Source organism: Dendrobates tinctorius, unplaced genomic scaffold (genome assembly GCF_039654945.1).
Source record: "Dendrobates tinctorius isolate UK_male_01 unplaced genomic scaffold, ASM3965494v1 ptg000017l, whole genome shotgun sequence".
Lineage (NCBI taxonomy): Eukaryota > Metazoa > Chordata > Amphibia > Anura > Dendrobatidae > Dendrobates > Dendrobates tinctorius.
The window spans coordinates 18,834,369-18,862,054 of record NW_027361685.1 but is presented as its reverse complement, the minus strand read 5'-3'; the positions used below and the strand labels follow the sequence as shown (position 1 = coordinate 18,862,054).

The 27,686-nt window shown below is 44.5% G+C and overlaps 1 protein-coding gene across 1 annotated transcript; it reads right to left on the bottom strand.

Annotated features, from left to right (window-relative positions):
• Positions 1 to 8,204: 8,204 nt before the first annotated feature.
• LOC141082472 (uncharacterized) lies at positions 8,205 to 27,685 on the bottom strand. The gene is made up of 3 exons (XM_073566412.1): positions 27,599 to 27,685; positions 19,649 to 19,739; positions 8,205 to 9,951 (listed from the first exon to the last, which is right to left on the bottom strand). The coding sequence occupies exons 1-3, from the start codon at positions 27,683 to 27,685 to the stop codon at positions 8,258 to 8,260; spliced, it is 1,872 nt and encodes a 623-aa protein (XP_073422513.1). The 3' UTR covers positions 8,205 to 8,257.
• Position 27,686: the final 1 nt, after the last annotated feature.

Here is a 27,686-nt window from a genome sequence, read left to right as displayed (position 1 = left end):
CGGTTGGAAAACCGCTGGGCCTTTTCCTGGGAGAGAGACAACTTATCCACCACTTGGTCCCAGATCTGGTGCATTCTCTCCATCACAGTGTCAACACCTGGGCAGGCAGAAGACTCCACCTGCCCTGAAGAGAATCGAGGATGAAACCCAAAGTTACAAAAAAAAGGTGACATCAAAGTGGCAGAACTAGCTCTATTATTTAAAGCAAATTCGGCCAAGGGCAAAAATGAAACCCAATCATCCTGATCAGCAGAAATAAAACATCTCAAATACGACTCCAAAGTCTGGTTTGTTCTCTCCGTCTGCCCATTGGTCTGAGGGTGAAACGCAGAGGAGAAGGACAACTGAATTCCCAGCTTGGAACAGAAAGTCCTCCAAAATCTAGAAACAAACTGAACTCCTCTGTCAGATACAATATTCTCAGGAATCCCGTGCAAGCGAACCACCTGTTGCAAAAACAAGGGCACCAACTCTGAGGAAGATGGCAACTTAGGGAGTGGTACAAGATGGACCATCTTAGAGAATCTATCACAAATCACCCAAATAACAGTCATTCTCTGAGAGACAGGCATATCAGAGATAAAATCCATTGAAATATGGGTCCATGGCCTCCTGGGCACCGGCAAAGGCATCAACAACCCACTAGAGCGAGAACAAGGTTTAGAGCGGGAGCAAGACCCACAGGACTGCACAAAATTCCTGACATCACGAGACAAGGCGGGCCACCAAAAAGACCGACTCACCAAATCTCTAGTACCAAAAATACCTGGATGACCAGCCAATGCGGAGCAATGAACCTCAGACATCACTCTCTTCCTCCACTGGTCAGGAACATACAATTTTCCAATGGGACAACGCTCAGGTTTGTCCTCCTGAAACTCTTCCAGAATACGTCTCAAATCGGGCGAGATGGCAGAAAGAACTACCCCCTCACCTAAGATGGTAGCAGGCTTGGTCACAATAGGAGAATCAGCAAAGAAAATCCTAGAGAGGGCGTCTGCCTTGACATTCTTAGTGCCCAGAAGAAAAGAGACCACAAAATCAAAACGTGTGAAAAACAAGGCCCACCTAGCCTGTCTAGGATTCAAGCGTTTGGCCAACTCCAGGTAAATCAAATTCTTGTGGTCAGTAAGGACCACGTCTTGATGTTTAGCTCCCTCCAACCAATGTCTCCACTCCTCAAATGCCCATTTCATGGCTAACAGTTCCCGATTCCTCACATCATAGTTACGTTCGGATGTGGAGAACTTTCGGGAAAAGAAAGCACGGATTCAGTTTAGGTGTTACAGGATCTTTTTGGGACAAAACAGCTCCTGCACCAATCTCAGAAGCGTCCACCTCTACCTGAAACGGGAGTGAGACATCAGGTTGCCGCAAAACCGGAGCAGAAGTGAACCTTCGCTTCAGCTCCTGAATGGAAGAAACAGCCTCCGGAGACCAATTCAGCACATCAGCCCCCTTCTTAGTCAAATTAGTCAATGGCTTGGCAATACCAGGAAAGTTAGCTATAAATCTACGATAAAAATTAGCAAAACCCAAAAACTTCTGGAGGGTCTTCAAAGAAGTGGGCTGAACCCAATCATAAATGGCCTGAACCTTGGCCGGGTCCATTTCAATAGTTGACGGAGACAAAATAAATCCCAAAAATGAAATCCTCTGTACACCAAAAGGGCATTTCGATCCCTTGACATACAGGGAATTTTCACTCAAAATCCGGAACACAGTCCGAACATGTTCCACATGAGAGTCCCAATCCTTGGAAAAGATCAAAATATCATCCAGATAGATGATCAAAAATGTATCCACAAAGTCTCGGAAAATATCATTCATGAAGCACTGGAAGACAGAAGGGGCATTAGTGAGCCCAAAAGGCATCACCAGGTACTCAAAATGTCCCTCCGGAGTATTAAATGCCATCTTCCATTCATCCCCCTGCTTAATGCGAATAAGATTATACGCCCCCTGAGGTCAAGCTTGGTAAACCAGCAAGCACCTTTAACTCTGGAGAATAGATCAGAAATCAGGGGTAACGGATACTGATATTTAACAGTAATTTTGTTGAGGGAACGATAGTCAATACAAGGCCTTAATGAACCATCTTTCTTGGCCACAAAAAAAACCTAGCACCTAAGGGTGAAGAGGATGGTCTAATACGACCCTTCTCCAATGACTCATTAATATAGGATCGCATAGCCTCGTGGTCAGGTACAGATAAATTGAAAAGTCGACCCTTGGGAAATTTACACCCAGGGCTCAGCTCAATTAAACAGTCATAACTCCTATGAGGAGGCAAAGACGCAGACTCATTCTCACTAAATACATCATAAAAATCATCCAAATAGTCAGGAACATCATGCGACTGGGGAGAGGTGGAGAAAATAGGAGCGTCACTAAGGGCACACTGAAAACCCCAACTCACCACAGACACAGATTTCCAATCCAAAACTGGATTATGGATTTGCAACCAGGGAAACTCCAGAACGATGGTATCATGCAAATTATGCAACACCAAAAAACTGCAATTTTCTTGATGGTCTGGGGGCGACCCGCATTACCACCTGGGTCCAAAACTGAGGTTTATTCTTCGCCAAAGGAGTAGCATCAATACCCCTCAAAGGGATAGGCGTCCGCAGAGGTGTCATAGGAAACCCACAACGTTTAGCAAAATCCAAGTCCATCAGGTTCAGAGCTGCTCCCGAATCCACAAAAGCCTTAGCGGAAAATGTGGACAGGGAGCAGATCAGAGTAATTGCCAGAAGAAACTTAGGTTGAACACCACCCACAGCAAATGTGTGTGCAAAACGTTTCTCTCATTTAGGGCAGACAGAAATAATATGAGAGGCATCTCCACAGAAAAAACACAGCTTATTACGACTTCTGAACTCCTGACGTTGCGCCCTAGACGAAACTCTATCACATTGCATAGGTTCAGACATTTGTTCAACAGGTGGCATCACCTCTCATGCAGTTTTGCGTTCACGCAAACGCCGATCAATCTGAATGGCTAATGACATAGAATCGTCAAGACCAGAGGGAACAGGAAATCCCACCATAGTATCTTTTACGGTTTCTGACAAACCCTTCCGAAAGAGAGCTGCCAAGGCACCATCATTCCAGGTATTAAGGACCGCCCACTTTAGGAATTTTTGACAGTACAACTCTGCAGAATCCTGACTCTGGCTCAATGCCAACAGGGCCTTTTTAGCCTGATCAATAGCATTAGGTTCATCATACAACAACCCCAAGGCCTGAAAAAATGCGTTCACATCAGTCAGAGTAGGATCATCAGGTTTCAAAGAAAACGCCCAATCCTGGGGATCGCCGCGCAGCAAAGAGATGACAATTTTAACCTGCTGCGCGGAGCTCCCCGATGAGTTAGGCTTCAAGGCAAAAAATAATTTACAATTATTCTTAAAATTCAGAAATTTAGACCGATCCCCAAAAAACACATCAGGAGTAGGGATCTTTGGTTCAGCAGCATGTGAATGAGCAAGATAGGTGGAAATTCCCTGCACTTCAGCAGTAAGCTGCTCCACACGATCAGACAATTGCTTAATCTCCATTGAGAAAAAAATCCCCCTACGACCTCAGAGAAAGAGTAAAAATATACACAAAAAAAAATTCTGACACTTATTTTCTTTGTTTTTTTTTTACAATTTTATCCTGCCATTGAGTACCCTAGAACCAGCGGTATGGCTGGTGATTCTGTTATCAATGAGTCACCGGAGGAGGAGAAAACAAAAATACAAGCTAAGTCCAGAAAACCAGAGAGGTTGGTAGCTATCGGATTGCAGACCCCTGATCCTATACACCACAACTAACAGTAGCCGTGGGGGGTTCCTACGGTGCCCTAGACCCCTCGTCACAGCCAGAGAACTACATAAGCCTAAAGAAGGAAAGGGGAAATCTAAACTGCCCCAGAGCAGACCCCAATGCAATAGACAGCCCCCAACATGTATTGTCTGTGAAAAACAGATGAAAACACAAACACAGACAGAAAGACAGGCTGAGCAAACGATGGGGCCCAACTAACTAGATAGGACAGGACAGAAAAGATGCTGGCTGCAATCCGCAAAAAACCCTACCAAAAAAGGCCTATCCGTCTGATAGGGAAAAAGGCCCTGAAGTCGCTAGACTTCAAAATCACTATATCAGCACTCAGGTATAATCTGGAAACAGAACAAAGAGATCAACTGATCAGAGACAAAAATGGAATTCAGCCAGTCCCAACCAGGATTGGCTGAATACAAACACTAAGGGAACCAGACAAAATCTCATGGAATAATAGCAGGGCAAAAACTTAGCTTTTAGTAGACAGGAACTAAACTGGATGCAAGAGCTCAGAGCAGAAAGGATCACCAGCAGCCCTGCAGGGCGTCGGCTGCCTTATATCCACTCAGAAATTCCAGATGTCCAATCACACTCGCCTGTTCAGATGACAGGTTCTTCCAATCCCAATCAATTTCACTACCTCTCTTCACCAGCAGAGGGAGTTCATCAGACATCAAAGGTGAAGGGGAAAATGAACTCACAACAGAAAACTGTGTGAGTAACAAATCTACTCACCCAGGATCTGGTTTTCTGTTCAGGGTAGAGGCGGTCAATTGTTCAGCCTGAGATGGAAGTCTAAGTGGTATATTATAACCCGCTGAAGGCCTCCAAGTTGTCGGAGAAGGGATTTCTATGTCTCCTCAGGTATTTTCTATATTATGGGTACCCATGCAATCAAGCATAATCAGAGAGACAGACTGCTCGTTGTATTTCCAAATACCGAATATACTCGTGTATAAGCCGACCCCCCCTAATTTTGCCACAAAAAACTGGGAAAACTTATTGACTCATGTATAAGCCGAGGGTGATGCTGCACAAGGGTTAATGGTGGTCCAAAAAGATGCTCCATAGATAAATACCCCCCATAAAATGCTGCACAAGGGTTAATGGTGGTCCAAGAAGATGCTCCATAGATAAAAAAAAAACATATATTGCTGCACAAGGGTTAATGGTGGCCCAAGAAGATGCTCCATAGAATAAAAAAAAAACATATATTGGTGCACAAGTGGCCCAACAAGATGCTCCATAGATAAAAAAAAAACATGCTACTACACAAGGGTTAATGCTGGCCCAAGAAGATGCTCCATAAATACCCCCCATATGCTGCTGCACAAGGATTAATGTTGGCTCAAGAAGATGCTCCATAAATACTCCCCATATGCTGCTGCACAAGGGTTGATGCTGGCCCAAGAAGATGCTCTTTAAATACCCCCATATGCTGCTGCACAAGGGTTAATGCTGGCCCAAGAAGATGCTCCATAAATACCCCCATATGCTGCTGTACAAGGGTTAATGCTGGCCCAAGAAGATGCTCCATAAATACCCCCATATGCTGCTGTACAAGGGTTAATGCTGGCCCAAGAAGATGCTCCATAAATACCCCCATATGCTGCTGTACAAGGGTTAATGCTGGCCCAAGAAGATGCTCCATAAATACCCCCCCATATGCTGCTGCTGCCGCTGTTGCAATTAAAAAAAATGATAATGACATACTCACCTCTCGTTGCTGGGGGCCAGGTGCCAGTGTCGCCGCTGGCTTAGGCCCCCAGCACTGGCGATACTTACCAGTCCCCGTTCCGTCGCTGAGCTTGGCTGTCTCCCGGGTCTCTGCAGTGACGTTCAGCAGAGGGTGTGCAATGACGTCACAGCCAGAGGACCCGGAGACAGGTGAATATTGCTCTGCCCCCTGTCATACTCACCCCCTCCTGGCGCACGGTCTTCTCTGCAGCCCCTGCTTCTCCCTCGATCGTCTTCTTTCTGCGTTCACTTCTGTCTCTGTAAAAACAATCCCCTTTAACCCCTTTCCGACATCAGGTGTAAATGTATGCTGATGTCGGACTCTCTCCCCTTTGATTTGGGCTCCGGTGCTGAGACATCTTTTCAGGCACGTCAGCTGTTTTGAACAGCTGACATGTGCCCCTAACAGCCTCTGACAGCGGCATTTATCTCACACTTCTGGACAGCACCAGAAATCCCACCCATCAGTGACCCTGTCACATGATCGCGGGTCATCGATGGGTAGGTATGACAACTAAAGGTCTCTAGCAGACCTCTATGGATGTCATTGCCAGCTTGCTATCAGCGCTGCGCGCTAGCTGAAACCTTGTGACCCAAGGATCATCCTGCCGAACTCCCACTCGCCTTTTAACATGGGCAAAACACTACTCGGACAACACAGGGTGAGGGTAAAACAGTGGGGAAATGTTTTATTGAACCACAAAACAGGCTGGTAGCACATAAAACAGTCCCAGCAAAATACCCAAGATGGTGCACATTACAGTCTCACCCTTCCGCTGGCTCGCCGGGCTAATAGCAGCTGTGACTTCAGATCTTCCAGGGTCACTACCCCACCTGTGGCACACAGACAGAGAGGAGGTAATGACAAGCGTAGGAAGATGACAATCCATTGAGTCCATACATGGTACAAGGCCAGTTGATCCAAGGATCACAACCTGGCTTCATCTTCCAGGGTTGACTACATCACCTGTGACACGCACACAGAGAGGAGGTGATAGCAAATGTAGGAAGACTACTGTTCATTGAGCCCATATAAGGTACAAGGCCAGTTGATCTGAGGATTACAACCTGGCATCTCCAAATGTATCCATGGTTCAGCAATAGTCAATGGAACAGATCTGTATTTTTCCAACTGAGGCTGAAAACCTCAAGGTTGTTTCCTGTAGAATGATAGATCCGTGTCCCTCGTGATGGAGCCATGATGTAAAATGTCTGCTGTCCTGTCTCTGGTCCTTTTGGGACGTATGGATGAATCTCTCTGGCTGTTTCTCCCTCAGTCTCATTATAGAGGCAGTATTTCAGCTGATGTTATTTGTGGATTTTTCTTGGCATCCCAATTTTCCTGGCATTTGTTAAAAATCACAGGTGAGGATCCTACCTTTAGTAGCCATTCAAACCCAATTGTGTCAACTTCTGTGCATGTTATCAGGCCAAAATCACTAGGGTATGTAAACTTTTGCTCAGGGTCATTTGAAAGTTTTTGGTTGTCTTTATGATTTAAAAAGAGAAAACACAGTAGTTTGACAATAAATGGTGTCATCCAACCACTAAACATGAGTGGAGAAAAAGTTTTGGTGTTATCATTCATATTCTCTGAAAAAAAATAAGAAAGCAAAAATTCTGCCAGGGTATGTAAACTTTTGAGCTTAACTGTTTATTCAAGCGAGACTAGACAAAGAAAACCCTAAAATCATGTATCATGTTATCCGAAACAGTCAGAAAACTAGCCCCATATTGGCAGACCCCAGACCTCAGACTATATACTGTGTAAGTTTATAAGCCCCTCCAGTGTCAGGAATAGATAGTATGTGACAATACTGTATATACCACTCAGGGAACACTTACCTCTCAGAGATAATTTCCATATTCATACTAAATAATGGCACAGATCTCCCAGACATTATGACTGCACATATCCCTAGTCTTTATACCGATATTGCACTCATTCCCTGACAGACCGCAGCATGGCCATTAGTTAGAAGCTGCTAATGATCTTTGGAGCAGGTGAGTTTTCCCTGAGTGGTACATATTGGGCCGTCTGAAGACTGAGTTTAGTCTAGGACAATTTGTCTGCACTACTAATTATCAGCAGTTACATTACCAAACTAGGGCAGTCCCTATAGGAGGAAAACACAAGAATGATACTGTATTATCACATACTATCAATTCCTGACACTGGAGGGGCTTATAAACTTACACAGTATATAGTCTGAGGTCTGGGATCTGCCAGTATGTGGCTAGTTTTCTGACTGTTTCGGATAACATGATACAGGATTTTAGTTTTTTTGTCTAGTCTCACTTGAATATAGGTCAATATTAAATAAAGTCTCCTTATGAGTCGTCTTTGGAGAGGACGATGAAACGCATAGAAATGAGAGGCTTGGAGAGTGAGTGTGTATACATCACCTCACCCTATATACTGAGATGTGGGATATATGTTTTTTCTATTAGTCACCTATTGACTAACCTTCAGGGGGTGAATTATTGGTATAGTTTTACATTTGGAAGTAATAAAGTTTAATTTTATCTTTTTGTCAGCAAACAAGAGGAATGACAAGAGAAAACCCCTTTAAGATGATGTAATTTTGGTTAAAATGATTCCAACATTCTGAACAAAAAAAGGCTTCTCCCCTATGTGACGTCTCTGATGTTTATTAACAGTTGATTTCCGAGTAAAATATTTCCCACATTAAGAAAATGTAAAAGGTTTCTCCTCTGTGTGACTGCTCTGATGTCTTACAAAATGCTCTTTCCAGTTAAAATATTTCCCACATTCTGAACAGGAAAAAGGCTTCTCCCCTGTGTTTGCTCTCTGGTGACCATCAATATGCGTTTTCCAGATAAAACATTTCCCACATTCTAAACATGAAAAAGGCTTCTCCCCTGTGTGAGTTCTCTGGTGCTTAACTAAATCTGATTTCTGGATAAAACATTTCAAACATTCTGAACAGGAAAAAGGCTTCTCCCCTGTGTGGGTTCTCTGGTGCTTAACTAAATCTGATTTCTGGATAAAACATTTCAAACATTCTGAACAGGAAAAAGGCTTCTCCCCTGTGTGAGTCCTCTGGTGCCTAACCAATTTTGAGTTATGATTAAAACATTTCTCACATTCTGAACATGAAAAAGGCTTCTCCCCTGTGTGAATTCTCTGGTGAGCATCAAGGTCTGATTTCTGAATAAAATATTTCTCACATTCTGAACAGGAAAAAGGCTTCTCCCCTGTGTGAGTCCTCTGGTGCCTAACCAATTTTGAGTTAAGATTAAAACATTTCCCACATTCTGAACATGAAAAAGGCTTCTCTCCTGTGTGAGTTCTCTGGTGAACAACAAGGTCTGATTTCTGATTAAAACATTTCTCACATTCTGAACAGAAAAAAGGCTTCTCCCCTGTGTGAATTCTCTGGTGAGTAACAAGTTCTGATTTCTGTTTAAAACATTTCCTACATTCTGAACATGAAAAAGGCTTCTCCCCTGTGTGAATTCTCTGGTGAGCATCAAGGTCTGATTTCTGAATAAAATATTTCTCACATTCTGAACAGGAAAAAGGCTTCTCCCCTGTGTGAGTCCTCTGGTGCCTAACCAATTTTGAGTTAAGATTAAAACATTTCCCACATTCTGAACATGAAAAAGGCTTCTCTCCTGTGTGAGTTCTCTGGTGAACAACAAGGTCTGATTTCTGATTAAAACATTTCTCACATTCTGAACAGAAAAAAGGCTTCTCCCCTGTGTGAATTCTCTGGTGAGTAACAAGTTCTGATTTCTGTTTAAAACATTTCCTACATTCTGAACATGAAAAAGGCTTCTCTCCTGTGTGAATTCTCTGGTGAACAACAAAGTCTGATTTCTGATTAAAACATTTCTCACATTCTGAACAAGAAAAAGGCTTCTCCCCTGTGTGAGCTCTCTGGTGCCTAACCAATTTTGAGTTAAGATTAAAACACTTCCCACATTCTGAACATGAAAAAGGCTTCTCCCCTGTGTGAGTTATTTGGTGTCTAACAAGATTCCATTTCTGGTTAAAACATTTTCCACATTCTGAACAGGAAAAGGGCTTCTCCCCTGTGTGAGTTCTATGGTGAGTAACAAAACATGATTTCCGTGTAAAATATTTCCCACATTCTGAACATGAAAATGACTTCTTTACTTTAGAAGCAGTTTGTTTTTTAATGCCTCTTTTGTGACTTTGATTTTCCTTTATAATCGGTAATGAATCAGAAGATGGGACCTGTTTCATAGAATCAAATGACAGATCTTTGCTGTGAATAGATGATGGTATATCTGGAGTAATAGCAATTACTTCAGTTGTATCTTGTAGGATCTCAAGATCATCTGATTTAAAAGTTGAAGATGTCAGCTGTCCCTCTGATCTCCTGGTACACTCATCTGCTAAGATAAAAAAAATATTACTTTTTAATAAAATATCCTTGAGTTTTATATTTTTGAACATTTCTGCTTAGCTTGCCATTTTTGTGGACAGTTTATGTAAAAAAACTTTAATTATTTACCAAGACAATGACAGTTCACAGTCTAATAGAAAACCTTGTTGGATGAACCAGTAGTGTGTGGTGTTCAACTGTTTGTTCATTCTGCCTCCCAAATATCAAATATAAAGAAACCAATCAATGTTATGTAGACGAAAATAATACCAATTCTCATCTCACAAAAAACAAGTCCCCACTCAGGTCCATCATCTGTCAATGGAAAAAGAGGTTCCCACACTATTAGTGGCTCAAAGGCTGTTGAAAAGCAACAAGGTTTCTATAAACCAATCCAGCAAAATCCGCTCTCACTTCGGAGTCTTGCAGTGTGCGCAAACAACATTTAGGATCCCTGTATTTAGCAATATTATAGTGAGAAGAACCCACTTAATTTGCGGTGTCTCCTGGAGCACAATCTGGGCACTATGTGCTGGGTAAGAAAATGGCAAATGTGTAATTTTCACTCTCCAACATCCACTGCGTGTTAATTTCCAGAAAGTGGCTGTGGCGTCAAAATATTCACTCCTCCTAAGGATTATAACCCTCAGTGAATTAATTTATAAAATGGAATCACTTTATGGGGATTTCTACTATTCTGGTTTTCTGGCATTTAGTTATATTAGGGCTTCTGCATATGGTGTGTCCAACCTCATCTGGGATCTGTTCCTGCTGTCCAGCTGGAGTAATCTGCTCCCTACTTCAGCCAATTGGAAAGTACCACACCCTACTAAAGCGCAAAGCACATGGCCGGAATCTGCCAGATACAGCGCTGTTCTCCTCTGGTTCAGTCCTCTGTGCTCAGCTTGCGGCTTGTGCATTTGTTTCCTGCTGTGACCGTGGCCCGTTTACTGACTACTCTTGTGTCTTCTGATTCTGTATTCTGTCCTTCTGGTTCTGACCCAGCTACCTGACTATTCTTCTTGCCATCTAACACCACAGAATAGCAGGTAACACCATGGTCCAAGTCAAGGGGTCCCTGTGTAAGTCTAGATTCCATGTGAGGATGTTAAAGGGCGTTAAGCAAGGCAATCCTTGGGATATGGAAAGCAGAGAAGATAGAATCATAGAATCATAGAGTTGGAAGGGACCTCCTGGGCCATCTGGTCCAACCCCCTGCTCAAAGCAGGATTCGCTAAATCATCCCAGTCAGATGTCTGTCCAGCCTCTGTTTGAAGACTTCCATTGAAGGAGAACTCACCACTTCTCGTGGCAGCCTGTTCCACTCATTGATCACTCTAACTATCAAAAAGTTTTTTCTAATATCTAATCTGTGTCTCCTCCCATTCAGTTTCATCCCATTGCTTCTAGTCTTTCCTTGTGCAAATGAGAATAAAGTTGATCCTTCTACAATGTGACAGCCCTTTAGATATTTGTAGACAGCTATTAGAGCCAAGAATGTTCATGGTGGACATCTTTTGAGCTGCCAGGTGACCACGAACAGTGCTCCGAATACATTGTGTCTGCAAACTATTCCAGCTCGATCTGCATTCAAATAGCTAAATGGCGCTCCTTCCCTTCTGAACACTGCCATGTGCCCAGACAGTAGTGTACAAACGTATGTAGGGTATAGTGCGAAGCTGGAAAATAATTTTTAAGATCCATTTTTTTCCTATTTGGCTACCAGCCTCGCTAAAGCTGAAAACTGGGGGCTGGTATTCCCAGGCTAAAAATAGCAGCCTGCAGCTGCCCAGAAAAGACGCATCTATTAGATGCGCCAATTCTGGTGCTTTGCCCGGGTCTTCCCACTTGCCTTACAGTGATGGCAAGTGGGGTTCATATTTGTGGGGTTGATATCACCCTTGTATTGACAGGTGACATCAAGCCCACAGCTTAGTAATGAAGAGGTGTCTAGAAGACACCTCTCCATTACTAATCCTATAGTTATATGGTAAATAAAGACACAGAATAAAGTCTTTTATTAGAAATAAAACAAAACGCAGTTTTTGTTTTTTACTAAAAAATAACAAACAGAATTCTCACGGTGATCTGCTGTGACATCACTTAGCTTGAACTGTGGTGACCTCATCACTGGCTATTTCCCACAGTCCTGAGGTCACTGCAGTTCAGCCTGGCTGGAAACCTCGATGATGTCACTGCTGGTCAATGATGCTGCGCTTGCAGCAGCTCATTCACCAGTGGTTCTCTGCCTGCATGGTTGCATCTTGGCACCGTCCAGGTTGAAAACTAATTATCCCCCAGACATGGATTACGGCGTGGGACAGAGCGACAGACAGATATGGTATAGTGTTGTATTTTATTTTTATTGCAGAACGAGGTCTCCGGTGGAAATAGCCGTTAGGTGAGTATAACGGTGTTTGATATTTTTAAATAAAAAAGGAAAACTGTGTTTTGTTTTATTTCTAATAAAAGGCTTTATTCTGGCTGTGTCTTTATTTTCCATGTAACCAGGGCCGGACTGGGAGTGAAATTCAGCCCTGGCATTTGTAAGACCACAGGCCCACGTCTTGTACCCTCTGTAATCTTGCTCTCTAGATAGTCTAATACAGGTCCGCGGCCTACAATCACAACGTTTAGTGTTGTGATCTGCAGAGCTGACAGCCACTGAATTATGGCCACTTTAGATGAGCCAATAATCATGAAATGTGGGATTGTAAGAGCGCGGCTTCCTGATTATCGGCTCATTTCAATAGGTCAGTAATCACCTGATGGAAGGAAAAATGATTATTAGTCACGGCTTAAAAATCCAGGTTCTTGGTGGCACATTGCTCGGGGTAAACAGGACATGCGCTCCTGAGAACAGGACAGTCTACGTGCACAGAACAAATTACCAGTCGCTGTGTGCACAGAGAAGTGCGTCCTCCTGTGTGAACAGGCCGTAGAGGACACTGACTGACGTGTATATGGCTGGTCGGTGGTCGTGGACATGCTGGAGCACAGTAATGACAGGAAAGTCTCAGTCAGACGGCCGTTTCTCACGTCCATGTTCTCTCTGTGGTTTTCATTAGTTCTCTTCCATTATAGTCTATGGTGCTGCTCACAGGCTCATGTTCTTTGACACTGTGTCTCCCCAAATAAAAATCAGAGACATTTTCATTTTTTATCATTGTCACAGACACAGTCCCCTCCACAAGTCTCTGAACCTGCGCCGATCACAGATCCCACATAGATCGCCCCAGTGCACACTCTGCGCGGATTAACACTGTGATGTACAGGAGAAGATTTTCATTCATTTAGTTTTTTCAAACGTGAAAATCACTAAAGTTCCCGTCTGGGGGCCGCTCCCATCACCGGCCCATGTGTAGTGACTCATTAACCAGGTTATCGCTGCCTTGCCTTCCTTATAGAAGCAGCAGAGATTGGACAGATGGCTTTCATGCTGGGATGCCTGTATTTTGTGGCTGCAGAACCAAGGTAAGGGGATGTACACACATCTTTGTCAGGCGGATTGAAGAAGCGCCACAAACCTGCCGCTAAACATGAACTTAGTGCACGGCAATGGAAAACCACATTGCTGTACCCGCTCCGTCTGTTACGTCTTTTATCTGCTTCAGTGCTTGGAAACTGAGGCCATTAATACAAGTAGCACATTCTGTCACCTGCAACTATAATAGAAACTATCGAGAAAAGACGCCGGTGGCACAAAAGACATGGCGCCTTCAGGTAAAAGACTGGAGACACTTTCCTGAAGCAGCTCTGCCCCTGAAATAAAACTGTGTGCACATACCCTAGATACAAACACTAGGCTACAGCACCCTGCAAACGCTGAGTACAAGAATCATTCTAAGGCCGGGGTCACACTAGGGTGTGTGATGCGAGAAACAACACCCGGCACTGCAACCGGCACTTGGACCGGAGCGTGCGGCTACATGGATTTCTAAGGATTTATGAAAAATGTTGTCCCAAGCTTGCAACCTTTTATTTAATTCCAAAGGTGCATAAGGACCCCCTTAACCCACCTGGGAGGCCGATTATTGCAGCTAATGATGGCCTTTGTGAAATAGCGTGTGATATTGTGGATCACTTTTTGAAACCTCTTGTGACACAACTGCCCTCTTTTATTAAAGACACTAACGCAGCTTAGGGTCATTTGGAGAGCATTCAACTTACTGAGGAAACGGTACTTGTCACCGCAGATATGGAGGCATTATATTCTTCTATCGGTCATTCAGACGGATTGAAGGCAGTAGAGAAATATTTGAGTCATAGTAACTTGAATGGAGATATGTCCTCCTTTATCTTGAAACTGTTGAGGTTTATCCTTACTCATAATGCCTTCACTTTCGATGGGAAGATATTTTTGCAGCAAAGAGGAACAGCAATGGGGGCCTCGTGCGCCCCCTCTTATGCAAATTTGTTTATGGGGGCCTGGGAATGATCCATCTTCCAAGGTGAGGAGATCCCTAATGTTGATCGGGTCCACAACTGGATTCGTTATATCAATGATATTTTGTTCATCTGGGAGGGTCCAGTTGTGGACCTTGAGACATTTATGAATGCACTTAATGATAACGATCAAAATATCAGACTCTCTTATAAATTTGGACGAAAGATCGATTTCTTGGATTTATCCATTTCAGTGCTCCCTGATGGAAGTTTGTCTACCACGGTTTTTCGTAAACCAACATCAACTAATTCCTTACTGCATGCGTCCTCCGCTCATCCTAAATCAACAATTCAAGGCATACCAATTGGCTAGTTTCTGTGTATCAGGAGGATTTGTTCGGAAGATCCTCAGTTTGAGGAACAATCCAGTATTCTTAAAAAACGGTTCCAAGATCGAAGATATAATAGAGCCAAAAATACGCCAAGAGAATCACTTCTTCACAAAAATCAGCCCCTGGTGTCGTGTGATGAGGGGGGCAAGCAGGTAAGGTTTATTACCAATTATAACAATTATAACCAATTATAAGGTGGCCGGAATTGAGAGGGATTATTGACAAACACTGGAAAATCCTTCTCACTGATCCCATTCTTAAACAATGCTTGCCAGATGCACCATCTTTTGTGGCAAGAAGGGCCCCCAACCTGCGGGATATATTGGTCCACAGTGCATATGACCCCAAAAGAAAAGAAAAAAATAAGAAAAACTCAGAACGTAAGGTGTTTTTCCCTTGCGGGTTTTGCAAGGGTTGTGCTAATATGAAAAAGGGCTTTAGTTTCTCTAACTTTGACCAGTCTAGAAAATTTGACAGTATGGTCAATATCACCTGTTCATATAAGGGGGTTGTGTATTATGCAGAGTGTCCCTGTGGAAAAATTTGCATAGGTATGCAGTCATGAGCTCAAAGTTCGTGACCGTGAGCACTGTTTAGACATTCAGAAAGCTAAAACAGCCACTGTCATCAGCTCTCTAAAGACCCTTCCTAGGCATTTCAGGAAGTACCATCAATGTAATTCTAGACTGTTTAAGGTGAAGGGGATTGATATGGTGTTATGTGTTATGATGAGTCACCAAAGGAGGAAAAAACAAAATACTAGCTAAGTCCAGAAAAACCAGAGAGGTTGGCAGCTATCGGATTGCAGACCCCTGAACCTATCCACAACAACTAGCAGTAGCCGTGGGGGGTTCCTACGGTGCCCTAGACCCCTCGATCACAGCCGGAGAACTACATAGCCTAAAGACAGAAAGGGAAATCTAAACTGCCCCAGAGCAGACCCCAAAGCAATAGGCAGCCCCCAACATATAATGACGGTGAAGCAAGATGAAAACACTAACACAGATAGAAAGATAGGTTGAGCAAATGATGGGGCCCAAGCTAACTAAATAGGACAGGATAGGAAAGCCGCTGTCTGCCATCCGCAAAAACCCTATCCAAAATGTGCCAACCGACTGATAGGAAAACAGGCCCTGAAGTCGCTAGGCTTCAAAAGACTATATCAGCACTCAGGTATATTCTGAAGACAGAGCAAAAGATCAACAGATCAGAGACAAAAATGGAATTCAGCTCACCCCCGGCCGGGGATGGCAGAACTCCCAAAAAACAAGGCAAAACAAAAACAAAACTGAAGTGTACAAAGCAGAGCAGAAAAACTTAGCTTTGAGACGCAGGAATCAGACTGGTCTCCAAGAATCCAGCAGGATCACCAGCAAGGCAGAAGGGCGTCGGCTGCCTTATATCCAGTTGTCAATTCCAGCCATCCAGTCATCATCTAGCTGCCCAGGTGTTTGGTAATCAGTCTCACTACCTTCCTTCACCAGAGGAGGGAGTTCATCAGACCTCACCAGTGAAGGGAAAAATGAACTCACAACAGGTGACCCTTGGCCCTAGAGGGGGGGGATGTGTCTAAAATACTGGCCAAAAAAGAATGTCAATGGATTTATAGGCTGGGGACCCTCACACCCCAGGGTCTAGATGAAAGCTTTGGCTTTAGCGCTTATCTCTGATAACTTTAGGCTACTTTGAGGGTAGGGGGTTTTAATGTGTCAATTAGTTTGTGTGTCTCTCTTTAATTGTATTTATTTTTATGTTTAGTACTCCTGCCTCCACTCCTGTTCATATCGCAGAATGATGTACATCTTTCCTCAGATGGGATCATGAAGAGGATTTTTTACGATGGGGTTTCGTTGTCCTGCACTAATAGATGGATGGATGCCATTATGGATATGAAATGACCATGAGATCTTGTGTTATGCTGTTTTTGGTTGACACCGCAGCAGTGACGCCTTGTGTGACATTATCATCTCTTGTGCTTTGCACTTGAGTGGTGATGTTGCTGAGTGATACCGCTATGCGATATTAATAATACCATTCTAGTACGGCATTCAAATATTATGTATAGTTTTTGATATTGTCAGGTCAGTTAAATACTATAATCAAAAGTCTGATATTGCTGAGGAATATTATCATGTGATATTAATAACAAATGTATTGGTTAATCCTAGTACAGCGTATAAACGTTATATATACTTTTTTGATATTGACAGGGCATTGGAATATCATAATCAAGTTCATGTTTGCACTAGATATGAATATTTGGACATAGCTCTTTTATCGATTTACTGATTGATACTTTAATTGCACCGTCACTTTATTATAGCTATGTATTCACTAATATGATATGATGGAATTGTGGTCGTGTTATTTCATGCCCACCCATTTGTGGTAGCACGCATGCATGGTATACGGGGACGGTGGAAAATGCAAAGCGGTCTGTTCATGAATTAGGTGCGCACATCTCCACATAGGACCTGGCGATGCCTTATCATGTGACCGCAAAGTATTATTCCCATTGGACTCTATGTCCCACGTGATGCAGCGCATGCGTCATAAACACCTCAGTATTGGGATTTGAGCAGGACCTTTGGTGTTCATCGCACGCAGGCGCAGCTGATCATTTGGTATAGTGACTATAGACCTATGCTGCGCAGGCGCCACCACTGATCCCCCACAACGGTACAATTGTTTTCTGCGCAGGCGCCAGTAGAGATCTATTATGGTGGACATAGTGAACGCAGGTTTGCGCAACTTTTAATGATTATGCACACGTGGTACTGGTATATAAATCGGATCTCCCCCTGCCCTGACACGCCTCCCGAAGAAGCAGTGCGAAACGCGCGTTGGGGTCGAGGGACGTCCAGGCATCTCCACCCGCATTTACAGGTATAGAATTGTCTAGCCTTTATTATATTCACCGGCATTAATTTTACCTCAATTGAGGTTCATTTTTGGGATAATTGGATATAGCTGCTTTTATGCAGCAATGAAATGTCATAATACAAATGATGTGGCCAGCAAATGTTTTACCATTGCAAGGTGATGATCTGTAGGATATCAGGTGCATTGTTCTTTTACCCCCTTACTTTTTCTTTGGTGAATTTTGGTGTTTGGTGTTTGGTGTTATGTTCCATCACTTTTCATGTGTATATATTTTTGTGTCTTTTTGTGCAATAAAATATAAATTTTTAACAAGTATACACTATTGTGTGGGGTCAACATTTGTTGTTACCACAAAAGTAATAATATGATTCTGTGGTGAATTATTTATGCATGGATTCATGCTTTTTGCGCCAATTTTGTGATTGTATGGACTTCTAAGGGCCAATGCAGACGGCCATATATATTCCCTGATCTGAGAGAATCGGCCAATTCTACTGTACAGCTGACACTTGGATCAGGATCTGACCCGAGTGTCAGCACAGTGTGGTCCGATTGTCTAGGATGAGAAAATCAGAGAACACTGAGGCAATGATGGAGAACAAACGCTTCTCCATTGTGTCATCGGAGTGCAGTCCAGTGTTTTCCACGCACTCATTGTATTGCATTACTGAGCGTGATCGGAATATCATACGTTAACAATATATAACATATGTTCCAACCCCATGGATAGAGACAAACACCTTGGTCGCCTCAGAAAGACCTTTTTGAGTCAGGGCTACCATCCAAGAACAATTGAAAACCAAATTAAAAGAGCCACCAGAATATCAAGGAATCACCTGCCACATTACAAAGCTAAAGAAGAGAATAACCGGGAGCCTCTAGTGGTCACCTACAACCCAAATCTGGAGGTGCTAAGGGGAGCGGCACGGAAATTACAACCTTTACTACAAAAAGATGCCCGATTACAATCCATGTTTCCAGACCCCCCACTGCTGTGTTTTAGGCAGCCCCCTAATCTAAGAAGCGTCATTGTCAGAAGCTCCCTGTCCTCAACAGCTGCAGGAACCTTTCCTTGCAACCAGAAAAAATGTAAAGCCTGTCCATTTATAATAACCACAGGCAAGATAAAGATCCCCACCTCACATCAGGACTACAAGATCCCAGGTACTTTCACCTGCATCACATCTAATGGGGTGTACTTAATTATTTGTACTAAATGTCCAACTGGGGGTCTGTATGTGGGGGAGAGCGGGCAAAAACTGAGAATAAGGATGAATTCTCATCGCCACACAATAAGAGAAAAAAGAAGGGATCTACCTGTGGCAAACATTTTTGTATCCCCGGTCATAGCATGATGGACATTAAATTACTTGTATTAAATGGTAACTTCAACTCTCAGAGAGACAGGAGGGTCTGGGAGTATAAATTTGTGACATCTTTTGACACACTCAGTGCAGGAATGAATGTGTCACATGGATTTATGTCTTTTTACATCAATTAAGGAATTTGCTCTTCAGACCTTCTGGGGTCATCACACAACACAGAACTAGACCCCAATCAGAGGGCAATAAAACTTTCACACTCCTTATCTATGAACTCTTCCAATATTTATGTTTATACCTCTCCCATAATGACAATTCTGCTAAATGTCACTTGTCTTATCTATTGCATTATTTCTGTTTTGTTTTGTGTATAAATATGTGATTTTTCAGATGTTGTATTAGTATATCCTGATGAGGAGACCTGAGGAGTCTCAAAAGCTTGCAATGTGTTACCATCTTTTCAGTTAGCCATTAAAAGGTATCAACCACTGAGGACTCTCAATTCTGAATATTCTTCTATCTACTGGCTAACACGGTACAAAGATATATATCTTTCCTGTATCAAAGTCATTTGAACAGTTTTGGGTGGAGGAGAATGTTGTGGTCTAGAGGCAAAATGGTGATCATGGTAATACGGCCGGACTACACCACCGATAAAGCAGCCACAGCCGGTGACTGAGAGGAATCTGTGACTTCTCTGCATTCAGTGGTTACTACTCACCTGGGTAGTCATATGTGGGAATCTCCTCTTTACACCACTCATCACCCCTCACATATGTCTCTGTAGTATTAATATGGGTCAGATCTTCACCCTGAAACAAATATTGTAAAAGTCACCGACAGATGGAGAAGTCCCATCTATGATCAGCTCTAATCCTGCCATCTCCACCGTTCTCATTACACAAGTATAAAACACAGAATACTGGTGGATAAAACAAGACTGAGCACAAGACCTTCACAGCCGTCTACACATCATAGGGGAGATCTCCTGACACCTTCTCTCCATCTACCTGATGATCCTGAGGAGCACTGGGATCTTCTTGTTTACAGTCCTGTGGAAGAAGAGGACGGGGACATCTCTCTGGTGTTGTCCTCTTACTGGATAGATCTGGAGGAAACACATACAGGGACTGAATTCATTCTCTACATACAGATAATTATAGGCCGTGTGTATTTAGTCCTATCTATTACCTGGTGATGTGAGGGGCTGGGGAACCTCCATGACATCCTTGTACAGATCTCTGTGTCCTTCTAAATACTCCCACTCCTCCATGGAGAAATAGACAGCGACATCCTGACACCTTATAGGAACCTGACACATACAATGATACCGTCATCCCCGATCCCTTCATAGTGTTACTGTATAATGTCCCAGCATTCCCAGCAGTGTCACCTCTCCAGTCAGCAGCTCAATCATCTTGTAGATGAGTTCTAGGATCTTCTGGTCATTGATGTCCTCATGGATCAGGGGGTGAGGTGGAGGCCCCGTGATTGGGCTCAGGGGTCTTCCCCATCCCTCAGACACAGGGTCCTGACAGCGATCACTAGAGGTCTTCTTCACCACTGTGTATTCCTGGTTATGGAGAGACACATTAATAAATTTCACTACAGACATTCCCAGAGTCCTCACCTCTCCAGTTCTGTCCATCTGTTATTCCCGTAGATAAGAATGATGTAATGTGACGTCATCAGAATCTCTCACCTCTCCAGTGAGACGGAAGAGGATCTCTAGGGTGAGGTGTAATATCCTCTCCGCCATCTTGTCTCTGTCCATATCCATCCTTGATGGGTAAATCAGGAAAATTCTCTTCTGTAGAAGATCTTCACTGAGAGGATCCGATATTGTAGAGACCTGAATGAGAAGAAGATGATCCGATGTAACATCATAAGAATCCTCTGTAATAATACAATTACTGGAGATAATAGGGGAAACATATGAGGAGATTTATTATCTTACAGGGTTTAGTTTTCTTCCCTGACATCTACTAATAAAACCTATATATTTAGGCCACAGACAACAAGCAGTTTCCTCCTCGGAGTCGGCAGCTGAACACGTTCCTCATAGACTCATCTTCCATAACGCTAATTCTCGTCTCATTACCGACACTGGAATCGGCATTAGGAATACTGCAGGAGATATTCATTACACGCGACATGAGAAATAACTCCTTCATGATGAGGACGACATCTTCATCTTCTACTGCGGCTCTAGAGACAGATGTGGCCAGAGTCGGTCACTGCCTCCATCCCCACCGGCCGTCTATATGAAGGTTTCCCGTCTTCCCCGCACTGGAATCTTCTCTCACGTTAGATCTCAGCTCTGAGTCACACACAGAAGTTTGAGGCTTTTCTGGAAGAACAGGACAGGAGAGATCTGAGGCCGATGTCTCCATGTACAGGGTTTCCCCTCGGGATAAGAGGCTTTTCGATCCCTTTCCCCCAATTAGAGGGGACACCTGTGGATATCGGGGTCTTTACCGGCTGCAGTCCTGGGGGGATTTACTCGGTAACGTGGACGTTGGACAAACGTCACCATCAATTCCCATCAGAGTGAAGGAACATCGCTCCTCTATTCAGCTCTATGGATCCAGGATGAAATCCACTGCGGCCCCTGCAAGAAAAGAGCGAAGTCTGGTGAGACCCCCGAGGCCGGAGATTTCTACAGTTGCTCTGTGCGCACAGGACCTGTGATGAGGTCACAGGAGGGGAGGAGTCAGGGGTCACATGATCAGGGCCTCAGTGTGTGCAGGACTCTGCTGTGCTGGTTGCCATGGTGCTGGATGAGGGGAAGTTTCTGTGTGGGGTCAGGAGGGGTTTACAGGGTGGATGTAGCAGAGCCGTGTGTGTACGAGGTGTACGGAGCAGAGCCGTGTGTGTACAAGGTGTATGGAGCGAAGCCGTGTGTGTACAAGGTGTACGGAGCGGAGCCGCGTGTGTAGAATCATAGAATCATAGAATCGTAGAGTTGGAAGGGACCTCCTGGGCCATCTGGTCCAACCCCCTGCTCAAAGCAGGATTCGCTAAATCATCCCAGTCAGATGTCTGTCCAGCCTCTGTTTGAAGACTTCCATTGAAGGAGAACTCACCACTTCTCGTGGCAGCCTGTTCCACTCATTGATCACTCTAACTGTCAAAAAGTTTTTTCTAATATCTAATCTGTGTCTCTTCCCATTCAGTTTCATCCCATTGCTTCTAGTCTTTCCTTGTGCAAATGAGAATAAAGTTGATCCTTCTACAATGTGACAGCCCTTTAGATATTTGTAGACAGCTATTAAGTCTCCTCTCAGTCTTCTCTTTTGCAAACTAAACATTCCCAAATCCTGCAACCTTTCCTCATAAGACAGGGTTTGCAGACCGGTCACCATTCTGGTCGCTCTTTTCTGAACTTGCTCCAGTTTGTTGATGTCTTTTTTAAAATGTGGTGCCCAAAACTGGACACAATATTCCAGATGAGGTCTGACCAAAGAGGAGTAGAGGGAAATAATGACTTCACGTGATCTAGACTGTATGCTTCTGTTAATACATCCTAGAATTGCATTTGCCTTTTTTGCTGCTGCATCACACTGTTGACTCATATTCAGTCTGTGATCTATTAGTATACCCAAGTCTTTTTCACATGTGCTGTCACTTAGCCCTATTCCTCCCATTCTATATATGCTTTTTTCATTTTTATTGCCCAGATGTAGTACTTTGCATTTCTCCCTGTTAAAAACCATTCTGTTAGTTGCTGCCCACTTCTCCAGTTTATTTAAATCTTTTTGAATCCTCTCTCTCTCTTCTCTAGTATTAGCTATCCCTCCTAGCTTTGTGTCATCAGCAAATTTAATCAGTTTACCCTCAATTCCTTCATCTAAATCGTTGATAAAGATGTTGAACAATACAGGGCCCAGGACAGAGCCCTGTGGTACCCCACTTGAGACATTCTTCCAACCGGATGTGCAGCCATTTACGACCACTCTTTGGGTCCGATCACTAAGCCAGTTATGAATCCACCTAACAGTTGCCTTGTCCATTCCATACTTAGTCATTTTTTCAATAAGGATTGTATGAGAGACTTTGTCAAATGCTTTGCTGAAGTCAAGATATACTATATCTACAGCATTTCCTTGATCCACCCAATCAGTGATACCGTCATAGAAGGAAATTAAGTTAGTCTGACATGACTTATTAGTTAGAAACCCATGCTGACTCTGTTTAATCACTTCATTCTTATCCAGGTACTGACATACATGTTGTTTAATAATTTGTTCAAAGATCTTTCCTGGTATAGAAGTCAGACTCACCGGCCTATAGTTGCCTGGGTCCACCTTCTTCCCCTTTTTGAAGATAGGAACAACATTTGCTCTTCTCCAGTCTTCTGGCACTTCTCCTGTTCTCCAAGAATTTTCAAAGATTATGGAGAGGGGTTCAAAAATTTCTTCTGCTATCTCCTTCAGTACTCTGGGGTGTAATTCATCTGGACCTGGAGACTTGAATTCATTTAGGTTAGCTAAGTGTTTCCTCACTATCTTTCTGTTTATAGATATCCTGGATTCTTCTATTCCCTTAATAGGACAGTGAATAACAGTTGATGTTGCATTTCCTTTCTGAGAGAAAACAGATGCAAAATAGGAATTTAAAAGTTCAGCCTTCTCAACATCCTGTCTTACCATTTCATCATTTTCATCCTGTAAAAATCCTATAGCATCTTTGACTTTTCTTTTACTTTTGACATATCCCCAAAATCCTTTATTATTGCTTTTGACATCTCTTGCAAGCCTCAGTTCATTTTCAGCTTTAGCTAATCTGATTTGTGCCCTGCAGGTTCTGCAGACAGCATTATATTCTTCTTTAGATATGCCTCCCTCTTTCCATTTTATAAACATTTTTTTCTTCCTTTTTAGCATGTGCTTAAGTTCTGTGTTCATCCATCCTGGTTTCCTTAAATGCTTCCTATTCTTCCCTCTTTTCGGAATTGTTAACAACTGTGCTTTAAGAATTTCATTTTTCAAGATTTCCCATCCTTCCTGGACATTTTTGTCTTTAAGGATATCCAGCCATTGGATCCCTCCAATTCTCTTTCTGAATCCCTTAAAATCTGCCTTTCTGAAATCTAACCTTGACGTCTGAGTCTTCACAGGTCTTCCACCTCTAGTAATCCAAAATTCTAAAATAGCATGGTCGCTACCTCCTAGGGTCCCAGCCACTTTTACCTCCTCAACCATTTCCTCCCTGTTTATAAGGATTAGATCCAAGGTAGCAGTTCCCCTTGTTTTCTCCCTTACCTTTTGGAAGATAAAGTTGTCAGCAAGAGAGGATAAGAATTTCCTTGACCTGTTAGTTTTGCCTGAGAGAGATTCCCAACAAATGTCTGGATAGTTGAAATCTCCCATGACAACTATGTCATATTTTTTGGAGAACTTGGCCATCTGATGCATAAAGAGTTCATCTATATATTCGGCTTGCACAGGCGGCCTGTAGTAAATGCCTACAGTGGTGTCCTTTCCATTGTTCTGTCCTTGTATTCTTACCCAAACAGTTTCCACAGAACTCCCAGTCTCTGAAGCTTCAATCTCTGTGCAGATATACGCGTTTCGAACATACAATGCGACACCCCCTCCTCGTTTATCAAGTCTGTTTCTTGCAAATAAGTTGTATCCTTCTAGTCTTGTATTCCAATCATGTGTATTGTCCCACCAAGTTTCAGTGATTCCAATTACATCATATTTCTGTTCCTGTGTTAGTAGTTCCAATTCTCCTTGTTTGTTGCCCATGCTTTGTGCATTAGTATAGAAACATTTTAGTTTGTGATTGGTTTCTCTTTCTCCAATATTTTTATTAATTAGATTCTTTCGTCTTTGTTCTTCCTTTCCACTTCTAATAGCAGAATTCTCAATAGCATTTGTCAGGTGTATGGCTTTTTCTGGTCTTTTGCTTCCCTTCCCATGTTGTTCTAGTTTAAAGCTCTCCTTACAAGTGTAGCAAGGCGACTTCCAAATACATGCTTTCCAGTCTTCGTAAGGTGCACCCCATCTCTAGCAAGTAGTCCATCGTATAAGTAGTTCACTCCGTGATCCAGAAATCCAAATCGTTGCTGACGGCACCATCGACGTAGCCAGTTATTCACCTGCAGAATCTTATTCCACCTCCTTGTTCCATGGCCATCCACTGGGAGGATGGAAGAGAAGACCACCTGCGCTCCCAGTTCTTTCACTTTCTTGCCTAAGTCTTCAAAGTCTCTGCAGATGATTTCCAGGTCGTTTCTTGCGGTGTCATTTGTCCCCACATGTAGTAGCAGGAATGGGTAGTCATCTGTAGGTCTGAAGAGTCCTGATATCCTGTCAGACACATCTTTAATTTTTGCACCTGGAAGACAGCACATTTCTCTTGTAGTTATATCCGGTCTGCAGATAGCGGCCTCTGTTCCTCGAGGTGGCTACGAGGTGTACGGAGTGGAGCCCTGTGTGTACGAGGTGTACGGAGCGGAGCCGTGTGTGTACGAGGTGTACGGAGCGGAGCCCTGTGTGTACGAGGTGTACGGAGCGGAGCCCTGTGTGTACGAGGTGTATGGAGCGGAGCCATGTGTGTACGAGGTGTACGGAGCGGAGCCGTGTGTGTATGAGGTGTACGGAGCGGAGCCGTGTGTGTACGAGGTGTACGGAGCGGAGCTGTGTGTGTACGAGGTGTACGGAGCGGAGCCGCATGTGTACGAAGTGTACGGAGCGGAGCCGTGTGTGTACGAGGTGTTCGGAGCAGAGCCGTGTGTGTACGAGGTGTACGGAGCGGAGCCGTGTGTGTACGAGGTGTACGGAGCGGAGCCGCGTGTGTACGAGGTGTAAGGAGCGGAGCCGTGTGTGTACGATGTGTACGGAGCGGAGCCGCGTCTGTACGATGTGTACGGAGTGGAGCCGTGTGTGTATGAGGTGTACGGAGCGGAGCCATGTGTGTATGAGGTGTACGGAGCGGAGCCGTGTGTGTACGAGGTGTACGGAGTGGAGCCGTGTGTTTATGAGGTGTACGGAGCGGAGCCGTGTGTGTATGAGGTGTACGGAGCGGAGCCGTGTGTGTACGAGGTGTACGGAGCGGAGCCGTGTGTGTACAAGGTGTATGGAGGGGAGCCGTGTGTGTACGAGGTGTACGGAGCGGAGCCATGTGTGTACGAGGTGTACGGAGCGGAACCGCGTGTATGCGAGGTGTACGGAGCGGAGATGTGTGTGTGCGAGGTGTATGGAGTGAAGCCGTGTGTGTAAGAGGTGTACGGAGCGGAGCCATGTGTGTATGAGGTGTTCGGAGCGGAACCGCGTGTGTGCGAGGTGTACGGAGCGGAGATGTGTGTGTGCGAGGTTTACGGAGAGGAGCCGTGTGTGTACGAGGTGTACGGAGCGGAGCTGTGTGTACGAGGTGTACGTAGCAGAGCCCTGTGTGTACAAGGTGTACGGAGCGGAGCCGTGTGTGTACAAGGTGTACGGAGCGGAGCTGTGTGTGTACGAGGTGTACGGAGCGGAGCCGCATGTGTATGAAGTGTACGGAGCGGAGCCGTGTGTGTACGAGGTGTTCGGAGCGGAGCCGTGTGTGTACGAGGTGTACGGAGCGGAGCCGTGTGTGTACGAGGTGTACGGAGCGGAGCCGCGTGTGTACGAGGTGTAAGGAGCGGAGCCGTGTGTGTACGATGTGTACGGAGCGGAGCCGCGTCTGTACGATGTGTACGGAGTGGAGCCATGTGTGTATGAGGTGTACGGAGCGGAGCCGTGTGTGTATGAGGTGTACGGAGCGGAGCCGTGTGTGTACGAGGTGTACGGAGTGGAGCCGTGTGTGTATGAGGTGTACGGAGCGGAGCCGTGTGTGTATGAGGTGTACGGAGCGGAGCCGTGTGTGTACGAGGTGTACGGAGTGGAGCCGTGTGTGTATGAGGTGTACGGAGCGGAGCCGTGTGTGTATGAGGTGTACGGAGCGGAGCCGTGTGTGTACGAGGTGTACGGAGCGGAGCCGTGTGTGTACAAGGTGTATGGAGGGGAGCCGTGTGTGTACGAGGTGTACGGAGCGGAGCCATGTGTGTACGAGGTGTACGGAGCGGAACCGCGTGTATGCGAGGTGTACGGAGCGGAGATGTGTGTGTGCGAGGTGTATGGAGTGAAGCCGTGTGTGTACGAGGTGTACGGAGCGGAGCCATGTGTGTATGAGGTGTTCGGAGCGGAACCGCGTGTGTGCGAGGTGTACGGAGCGGAGATGTGTGTGTGCGAGGTTTACGGAGAGGAGCCGTGTGTGTACGAGGTGTACGGAGCGGAGCTGTGTGTACGAGGTGTACGTAGCAGAGCCGTGTGTGTACAAGGTGTATGGAGTGGAGCCGTGTGTGTACGAGGTGTAAGGAGCGGAGCTGTGTGTGTACTCTGTATACCACCATCTTCAGTCACACACCCCTGTGTACGCTGTATACACCCGTATACCCCCAGCTTCGGTCACAGACCCTGCATCTCTCACACTGTAGAACTGACGCCGGACACGCACGGTAAAACTGCGGTCGTCGGTCTCTCATCTCTCGCACTTATACTGATAACATAAGATGGAGTCAGACGAACCCTCCTACAAAACGTGAGAACAAAGTCATTACTACAGGACTGTGTGAGAAAGGGATTTATTCTACAAGAAACGCTGGGGCCACAAATGAGGGAATCCGGGCCCCGTGGCTGGATACTCCGGGTCCCCTGCGTGTTAGGACCAGGCGGGGTCTTTGGCCCTGGAGCTTCTCTACTCGGGATAATGAGACTCTGATCTTGGTCATC

Excerpts from the sequence above, each read along its gene's own strand:
- LOC141082472 (XM_073566412.1), bottom strand. The coding sequence starts at position 27,685 with ATGACCAAGATCAGAGTCTCATTATCCCGAGTAGAGAAGCTCCAGGGC. Across the intron at positions 19,740-27,598 it reads TAACACGCAGGGGACCCGGA|GGTGAAGATCTGACCCATAT; the intron begins GTATCCAGCCAC and ends TATTTGTTTCAG. Across the intron at positions 9,952-19,648 it reads TCCCACATATGACTACCCAG|ATGAGTGTACCAGGAGATCA; the intron begins GTGAGTAGTAAC and ends TTATCTTAGCAG.